The following is a 9,819-nucleotide window of genomic DNA, read 5'->3' on the forward strand; positions in this document are numbered from 1 at the left end:
AGGGTATGTCTCTGTGTGTTTTCAAGCACATCCCATGGCCTTTCTGGGCCTCAGGTCTCTTACCTGAAAATTCAAAGGACCGGACCAGATGGTTCTTAGAGCCCTCCTGCTCTGAAACTCTATGACATGATTGGAGAAAAAAGCATCCCACGTTGGGGGATGCAGGTTTTACTGTTACGGGAATTTAAGGCGAGATGGCTGGAGGTGGCGGCTGGAGAAGGCATAAAGGAGAGGGGCTTATGGTGGCAGATTAGGGGGAAGTCAGCCTCGGCGGCAGGGTGAGGAGGGACTTTGGACAGGCCGAGGTGGCCCATGTCTGTCGGGCTGTCCCAGGGCTGTGATCTTCAATGAGAAGAAGCTGGCACAGAGCCCAGGCCTCGGCTCACTCCTACAAGATGGGGCCGAGAGCCCAGCCCAGACACAGGCTATTTTGGGCGTTGTATTCTTTGGAAAGCCACCAGGCCAGAAATAGCGCTGTGAGTTAGTAGGACCCCGGCCTTCTGCCACCTCCGGCTCTCCCAGTGGAATTACCAAGAATCAGGAGGCCGGCTCTTAGCATTCCAGGGAGCCTGTGTAACTGATAGGAGGCAGCCTCTCCTCCCCACAGGAAGGCCTGGAGCCGAGCATTTGACTGTAAAAGGGAATCTGCACAAGGAGAGGAGAGGGAAAGAGGGATTGAGTCACGGAGAGCAGAAGAGAGAGAGGGGGAAAACTGGGAGAGAGCTCACATGGCTGGGACTAGAGGACACGGGCGGGAGGGGATGGAGATTCCCAGTGGATGGAGGGATGAGTAGAAGAGATAAGAAGAGGAGTCTCGGAGGGAGAAAAGGAAAGAGAAAAAGAGGGTGGGTACCTGGGGCTTGGAGAGCGAAGGGGAAGCAAAGAGGAAGAGCAGAGAGCAAGAGGGCAACTGGAGGGCAGGAGGTAAAGCGTTGGAGGGAAGACCAGCATAGCTGAGGCCCCAGTGGAACCAGGGCTACTGGGGTGGGTGGGATGGGGACAGGGATGGGGGACAGTCACGGAAAGTGTGAGTCTGATCTCGTCACGAAACACCTGCTCAGGGAAGATGAAAACATCTTTCCCAGTTGGCTAGAACCGGAACTTCCCCCAGAAATCCACAGCCCTGTAACTCACCCTCTTATCTCAGACCCTCCGGGAGTCAGAGATCCAGTTATTTCAACAGTAGGGACTTTTGACCCCTTAAAAAAAGAGCCAACACTTGAAAGAGGTGACGGGGTCAAGACTGTTAGTTTGGTGTTCAGGGAAAGTGACAGCTCCTTGAGTCAGGTTGGATTCTGAGAAGGATGTTGCAGGGAGGTCTGCTTTGGGGCAGCGGGCGATCGGACTGCACCCTGGTGTGGAGAAGATCTCCTGAGGGCAGACCAGGGGGAGGCAAGGCCATTTCACGGAGAGGAGAGGCAGGGACCATGATCAAGTCTGGGTTTAGATCATCTGGCGGCCCTAAGTGATCAGAAAATCAAAGGGAGGGTCAGAAAACCCAGCATGGTACAGTTACACTAGGCTTTGCCTCAGTTTCTAATCCACACCCACCAGATACCTACAAGTCTCCTCCAGTTTGGGAAAAGACCCCTTAGTAAGTCAGCCCTTTCTGTTTCCAAGGTAAAGCATACCCCTTCTCTCCCCAACAGGACATAGAGCTGCTCCCAGGTGCTCCTGTGCCCAGGAACAGAGGGCTTTTTCTGGAATGGCATCAGGATCATTCAGGTCCAGGGGTGGGGACAGAAGTGGTCACTGCCCTGGCAGGACCCAGGCGGTCCCAGAAAACAACAGGGCTTTTATAGCTGAGGCTGGGTGAGGAGAGAGACAACAGCTTCTGGAATAGCCCACGGAGGAAGGGATGAGGCTCAGCTGAAGTGGCTGGAGAGGCCGGACAGCGGGGCACCTGGAGGGCAGGTCCAGCCACCTCCTGACCCACTGCTCTTCCAACTTGGGGCTTGGCACTCTCAACACAGACTCCCAGGTCCCTGTCCCCCTGTGGCCCCCAAGGGTGAAGGGTAAGGCATTGGGGCCTTTCTGGGGTTAGGAGATGGCTTGGAGGCTTCCCCTTCTCTCCGTGCCACCCCACATCCCCACCTGGTTCCCAGGGGCAACAGGGAAAACAAAGGTGGAGGCAGAGTGAAAATGGGAAAGTCCTCCAGCTGCAGTTGCCCTTGGTATCTGTTTACTTAAAAAATCCAAAACAAACATCCTGACACATCCACCCACTTAAACTTCCTGTGATTCTGCTACCGGCTGTCTCCATGGATACTCCCAGTTGAACCCCACCACCTACACAAAACATGACAGTGTGTGGACTCCCCCACCCAAGTCAAGGGCACCATCCCCCCCAGGACCCCTCTGGCACTACCCTGTCCACAACATCAGGCTACACAGCCAAGGGTGCCACCAGACCCCTAAATGCACCAGCCCAGTCCTACAAACTAGCCTCTAGCCAAAGTCCACCATCTACAGAATTCTTTGGTCACTTTGCCACCCCTAATGCCAGTGCCCTAGAAGCACACCCCGTAAACCCGCCATGAATTGACGGCCTTACTTCCACCCCTACTGCCGCCACTCCAGCCCTCCAAATGTCTGCATCTGGAGGAAAAGGATAAGATGTAATCCTCCCCAGTCACAGCAGGCAGCTCAGAAAAATGAAACCTACACACTGGGCTCCTAATTTCCAGCCAAGGCTTTACCCCTTTACCCCGGTTTCCCACCACCCCGCCCAGCACACCTCAAACCCCAGCCAGACAGGACTGTTGACACAAAGAGAGCCCTGGGGACACCACCAGAGTCTGGACACGTGGGGGAGTCAGCCACACATCACCCGATGGACGGGCTGGCAGGCGCTTGGCAGGGAAGACGGAAAGAGAGGAGGGAGTTCTCCACCAGGCTCATGTCCTAGACAGTCAAAACCCAGACAATCACATGGCACGCTCCGTGCCCTCTGGCTGCTGGGATGTGGTCAGGAAGAGGGAGGGGTGTTCTTCCCAGTTTGGCCAGTGCATGGAGCTGGTGGACAAAAGTTTGCAGGATCTTTAGCTTCTCTGATAACTTTGCAGTGATCTGTTTCTCCAAAGGAAAAGGAGGAAGTGTAAGTCATTTCCCTACACTGAGCACTGGGGAAAGTAAGCACTGGGTGCCAGGGGTCAAGCTGGCATAACATCCCGAGGCAGAGGGCAGCAAAATCAAGGGAGGCCCTGGGGTCAAGGCAACCAGGGTTTGCTGAATTGTTCCAAGCCCTCTCTCTCACATGTACACACACAGGGCAGCACACACACACACACAGATGCCTCAGCAAGTCCCACAGAGGGAGGTGCTGAGGGGGCCCGGCCACTGTTCAGACAGACTTCCAGAGCCAGAAAGTGGGCGGGGCCGGGCCATGAGTTAATCTACTTCCGGCTCACATCTGGTATAAAGGGAAGCAGCAGCCTCCAGAAGAGCACAGCTGCATCTGGCTGAAGCACCAAGAGCACTGTCCAAAGAGCCACACCCCCTCCCCAGCAGAGGAATAGCCACCACCATCAACACCCGAAGCCCCAGCAGCAGCAGGAACAAACTTCCAGTCACAAGGCACCTTGAGAATTTCAGGTAAGAGAAAAGCAAACTCTCTCCATCTCCGGACCTCGGGCTAAGGCAGGGAGCACCCCTCTGCAGAATCTCCTCCGTCTATGATCTCCAGTGTTCCTCTTTCTTTCCCCGAGACCTGCAGCCCTGAGTTGACCCCGTCATATCAGTGATCACAGGAGAGTTGGGAAGATGGGCAGGACCCTCCAACAATACCCCCACCCAGAAGCAAGGGTCTCACCTCTCTTGGACCCTCTCCATTGAGACATTCCCCTTTCCCAGCGCAGGAAAGGGGATTTTGATGCCTGCTAACTTGAATGAAGCAATGATTGTGAAAGCATCACAAGAGAATTAAAAAGCATCGTGTAAATCGCAGATGTTATTATAATTTCGCCTTTCAGCCTCCTGGAAGGGAAAGGAGATCTCTTGGAGGGTGGTGCCAGCGGGTTCCAAGATTCCCACAGGTGAAAACGCACTTAAGACTCCCTGGGGCTGAGACAGAGGGGAAAAGACTCAGGATCTGAACTCATCATGGTTTCTGTCTTGCCCTCCTGTTCACGTATCATCTGCCAGCGGCAAACATGGGGGACTTGGCCATGGCTGGGGTCCCATCACCCCTCCCCACTCACCATCCTTCCAGAACTATTCCCTCATCTGATCCTTTTCCACTGGCTCTAGGATGCAGATGTCTCCTGTCTTTGCCTGCCTCGCGCTGGGCCTGGCCCTCATCTTTGGTGAAGGGTCTGCCTCCTACCATTACCAGTCTCCAGCAGCCCACCTCGCTGCAGATTTTGGAGTGAAAGTGTTTCAGCAGGTGGTGCAGGCCTCCAAGGACCTCAACGTGGTTTTCTCACCCTATGGGGTAGCCTCAGTCATGGCCATGTTACAGCTGACCACAGGAGGAGAAACCCAGCGGCAGATCCAAGAGGCAATGCAATTCAAGATTGATGGTGAGAGATGGGGCAGAGTGGGAGGCGGGCATTCACATGGTCTTCCCAGGACAGGGGTGTAACTGACCAGAAGCAGAGGAAGGGCTGACCCCAGCTTAGCTGAGCCAACTCCTGTCCTCCCATGCCACAGGGATGGACCACTGCATCTTCTTCTCACCACACCCTGTGTCACTTGGCTCTTGGGCAGTCACAAGGTGGACAGGCCAGTGGATCTGGTATAAAACAGCCCTGCCTCACCACTCATATACTGTGTGACCTTAACCCCTCTGAACCTCAGTGTCCTCATCTGCAAAATGGGGACAATAAAAGTATCTACCACGTGAGGCTGTTGTAAGGGTCAACTAGAATGATGCATGTGAAATGCCTGATAGCTATTGTTATTATTAAAAGAAAAAAATAGAGTTTATAACTTAAAAACAGAGAAAAATATTCCAAGCTAAAGAAAGGGTTAGGACCTAAGATTTTTGAGGAAAGATTAAGGTTTGGAATGAAATCTTCATCCAGAGACCTCAGGGGGAGCAGAAGGGTCCCGTGCACGTGGGCAGGGTTAGGGGAGGTTAGCCCCACTGGGAGCTCTGGGTTTAAGATGAGCTTAATGTGTCCTTTCCTCCCTGCTTTGTCCCAGAGAAGGGCATGGCCCCTGCCCTCCATCAACTGTACAAGGAGCTCATGGGGCCATGGAATAAGGATGAGATCAGCACAGCTGATGCCATCTTTGTGCAGCGGGATCTGAAGCTGGTCCAGGGTTTCATGCCCCACTTCTTCAGGCTGTTCCGGACGACAGTCAAGCAGGTGGACTTCTCAAAGATAGAGAGAGCCAGGTTCATCGTCAACGACTGGGTGAAAAGACACACAAAAGGTGAGCAGGCAGGGAAAGGAGGCCAGTCCCAAGGGCCTGCAGAGAAAGGGGATTCAAACCCCAAGTGTCCTAACCTCTCCTTTCCAGCATCTTCTGCTCTGTAGACAGAAGGTCAAGTGCTTTAAGAATCAAAGCATCATGTTTTTCCATAATTAGGCTTTCCCTGTGAACCAACTCTAAAGTCATCCCTAAGAAGTATTGCAAGGTGTTCTAAGAACAGTAATAACCATGACAAGGGGCACACACAACCCGTCAAGACTGCGGCTTAGGGAGCAAAGTAAGGGGAGACTTATGTTTCCAGGTCTGATCCTGGACAGGATCCCAAGACCACGAAAGTGTGGTGAGCTGGAAGGCTTTCTGAGACGCTTAGGAAGATGAAAGGGGTTGAAAGCAGCTAGATAGTTTCACTAAACCTTACCCAGTCTGTCTTCTGATGGAATCCCTTCTGACACACATCCATTTGAGGACTGGGCACTAAAGAGGACCATCTAAAAGGATTTAAAAATATCTAGCCTCCTGATCACTTCGATTTCCCACAGGCATGATCAGTGACTTACTTGGCGAAGGGGCTGTGGACCAGCTGACACGCCTGGTGCTGGTAAACGCCCTCTACTTCAACGGCCAGTGGAAGATGCCTTTTCTAGAGTCGAGCACCCACCACCGTCTCTTCCACAAGTCCGATGGCAGCACTGTCTCTGTGCCCATGATGGCTCAGACCAACAAGTTCAACTACAGTAAGTGCAAGACCCTCCCTTCCCCAAGTCCCACAGTGAGTGCACCTCATCCCTGGGGGGCATCCCCTCTAAGGGAGGAGAAACCCTAGAATACACCCCAGCTGTGACAAAGACTCCCCAGGTAGGAGACACTGGGATTATCAGAGCAGCAGAAAGTAGCTTTTACCTTGTGCAAGATGAAGCTGAAATCCAGAAATTCCCTCAGGCCCATATTTGACCACTTTGACCCCATCTCTCATCTTCATGTGGTTCTAGTGTGATAACCTGGGGTTCACAAATCCTTCTAGGGAAGAGTGATGTAAAAGTTGAGGTTAAGGAGATGGGGATTGGAATGAATTAATAGCTGGGTCCTGGGGAGAAGGCTGTGAAGGTAAAGAAGGCCAACAAGAGACAGAGAACCCAGAAGACACTGTGATTTAGCAGAAGAGAAGGGAAATGGGAATAAAGACATTGAACAGGGGAGTGGTGGGGTGAGGGAGCCTCAAAAGCTAGGATGGAGAGCTGGCTTCCAGAAAGAGTGGCGGGGACAGGAGGACTAGTTGAAAAGCCAGTGCTGGGTTAGAATCAACAAGAGCTGGAGCCATTGCCAATGCGCCATCTTGGTGTCTTCACAGCTGAGTTCACCACTCCCGATGGCCATTACTACGACATCCTGGAATTGCCCTACCATGGGAACACTCTCAGCATGTTCATTGCTGCCCCCTATGAAAAAGAGGTGCCTCTCTCTGCCCTCACCAGCATTCTGGATGCCCAGCTCATCAGCCAGTGGAGAGGGAATATGACCAGACTGACCCGCCTCCTGGTTCTGCCCAAGTAAGCCACCCTTTGCTCTTGCCACACTTGCCAATGCTCTAGTCCCCTCTGCCTACCCCCTCCCCTCTCCCCTGGCTCCCTGAAAGTGCCACCCCCATGTGGAGTTTCCCAAACGTGACACTTGCAGGGTAGGGACAGGGACATGTGTGGGTGGCTGATGGGAAACACTCCGGCCTGGGTTTGATTAAGATTCCTCTCATCATCCCTCTTCTGCTGGAGGGCAGCAGGGGAGTTTTCTAGGCCATGCCCCACATTTACCACCCTCTGAATACCCAGCAAAAGCTGGCTAAAGGAAGAGCCAGAGAGATAAATGATGCAGGGTTGGGGTGGAGGGTAATACATTGATCTACACTCTTTTAGGAATGCCCCTCACTCCTACCCCCATCTCTTCAAGTTAGCATCCAAACAATGGAGACAAAAAGAATCACTTCCACAGATGAAACAGGCAGAACTACAGCTTCTAGCTGGCTTCCGACAAAGCAGAGTTTTAAAAACCCTTCTGCAGAAGCAAAGAGGGTGCCGGAGGCTGAGACTGGATAATTCCAGAATTTTGGGGAAGCTTCCCACCATGCTTACCCCAAATTTCCAGATACCATAATGCCAGGCTTAGGGAAAGAGGATAATTTAATTGGTTAGCACGCACTCTCTCTCTCTTAAAAAAAAAAAAAAAATAGAGGTAATTAGTTGTGCCCTGATGGGAAGCAGAGCGAGAGCCCCAAAGCCTCGCTGCTGGAGTCCTCCTCAGGCTCAGCTCTCGAACACAATCTACAGACCGGGTTTTTGTTCAAATATCCTTGCAGAAGAATTTGCCCTTCCCCCTCCCTCCCCAGTCAGACTGAATGTAATTGTGCTGAAACTACTGCCTTATTTGAGGAAAGTAATTAGTCATAGGTTCAAGGGGGTGGGGAGATTGCAGGAAAATGTTCATTAGTACTAGAGTCCCCCAGCAAGGAGGAGACCTTGCAAATGGATTTGAAAAAACAAGCTTCCCATTTCTACTTTCTTTTTTTTTTTTAATAAATAAATAAATTTATTTATTTATTTTGGCTGCGTTGGGTCTTCGTTGCTGCGTGCGAGCTTTCTCTAGTCGCGGCGAGCAGGGGCTACTCTTCGTTGCGGTGCATGGGCTTCTCATTGCGGTGGCTTCTCTTGCTGCGGAGCACGGGCTCTAGGCGCGCAGGCTCAGTAGTTGTGGCTCGCTGGCTCTAGAGCGCAGGTTCAGTAGTTGTGGCACATGGGCTTAGTTGCCGCGTGGCATGTGGGATCTTCCCAGACCAGGGCTCGAACCCGTGTCCCCTGCATTGGCAGGCAGATTCTTAACCACTGCGCCACCAGGGAAGCCCCCCACTTCTACTTTCACATCAGTCCCCATCCTGTTGGTCTGTGGGGATGGGGATACCTGGTAGGGTTAGAGGTGGCCTGAGCTTGAGCTGTGTCCTGCTCCTGTCTGCAGGTTCTCCCTGGAGAGTGAAGTTGACCTCAGGAGGCCCCTGGAGAACTTGGGAATGACTGACATGTTTAGGCCAACCCGGGCGGACTTCTCAAGACTTTCAGGTAAGAGGTTTTCCTTTCACTTTCTTCCCCTGGTGGACAGTGGGGTCGCTAAGAGGACTAAGGAGCTTCTGAGAACCAAAGCTGATGTGTTTTGGTATCCACCTCTGTTTCAGATCAAGAGCTTCTGTACGTGTCGCAGGCGCTGCAGAAAGTGAAGATTGAGGTGAATGAGAGCGGCACGGTGGCGTCCTCCTCCACAGGTGAGTCAGGCTCAGGTGAGGCCTGGCAAGTCTCAGCCCCAGGCTTCCAGGAGGGGCTGCAGTCTGGCACCCAGACCCTGGGTGAACCGGGAAGACCCCACTGCCCATGTCAACCAGGTCTCTCCTGGTAGAGCTTCGCTTCCTGCGTGGAGAGCATCACCCCGATCCCACTAGAATACAGGCCTGATTTCCCCAGCACCCCGTTCCCTCCCCACTGGCTCTGAGGTCCTCTGACTGTGAGGTCCTGGCTTGCTCTCAGAGTGGTCAGTCAACTTAAAGGCACTTGCTTCCAATATGCCCTAAAAGGGTTTAGAGAAACGTGCCTGCGAGTGACTACCTGAGAGATCTCTACCCGATTCCTGGAGGAAACCAGGCCTCAGAGGACATCCCAACACTTTTAGGCTTCACATCCAGGAAACAACTGAGCCTCCTAAAACCGCCCCATCCCAGTGCCGCTGTCACTGGATCACCTGTGACCAGTCCAGGCTCCCGTGCCCACGTCCCTCTGCTTTAAGACATGGTCCCTTCTCTTCCAGCCCTTACAGTCTCAGCCCGAATGGCCCCCGAGGAGATCATCATGGACAGACCCTTCCTCTTCGTGGTGCGACACAACCCCACAGGTGAGCCGGAGGCCCAGGAGACCTCCCACCCCCCCTGCTCTCCTGGACTCGGGCACTAGTCCGGGCAGGTGTAGACGCCCCCACTCCCCCCAAGAGGACTCCAGGCAAGGAATCATAGCTCTGTTCCCCTTCCCCTCCTCGGAGGCAGTGCTCTCTCCGGACGGGGTGCTCAGTCTGTCCCCCAGTCCCAGCTTAGTCACTAGAGCAGCTGTGCCTCCAGACACTCACTCATCTCCCCGTATCTCAGTTCATCCGTAAACACCCAGCTGGGTGAGCTGTGCTGTTCCCCTTCCCCCCACTTCTCATCTCCCATGATTCTTCCGTCCTCAGGAACTGTCCTTTTCATGGGCCAAGTGATGGAACCCTGACCATGGGAAACGCAGCCCTCATCTGGGACAGAACTGGAGATGTCCAAGAAGAAGAAAGTCCGGAGCAAAGAACTGTTATTTTAATTCATTTTTCTGGAGAAAGAGAAGATATTTATCTTTTTTTTTTTTTTTTTATAAATGGTAAATCTTT

At 52.9% G+C, this 9,819-nt stretch overlaps 1 protein-coding gene across 1 annotated transcript; it reads left to right on the forward strand.

The window, feature by feature from the left end:
• Positions 1–3,428: 3,428 nt before the first annotated feature.
• On the forward strand, positions 3,429–9,819 carry SERPINE1 (serpin family E member 1). Its single transcript, XM_081255393.1, has 9 exons — positions 3,429–3,594; positions 4,249–4,520; positions 5,146–5,379; positions 5,919–6,113; positions 6,728–6,926; positions 8,380–8,480; positions 8,594–8,680; positions 9,217–9,300; positions 9,631–9,819. Exons 2-9 carry the CDS (start codon positions 4,250–4,252, stop codon positions 9,666–9,668), a joined length of 1,209 nt encoding a protein of 402 aa, XP_081111519.1. The 5' UTR covers positions 3,429–3,594; position 4,249; the 3' UTR covers positions 9,669–9,819.

This window comes from Mesoplodon bidens, assembly GCF_964165515.1.
Source record: "Mesoplodon bidens genome assembly, chromosome: 15".
In the NCBI taxonomy this organism is placed as follows: Eukaryota; Metazoa; Chordata; class Mammalia; order Artiodactyla; family Ziphiidae; genus Mesoplodon; species Mesoplodon bidens.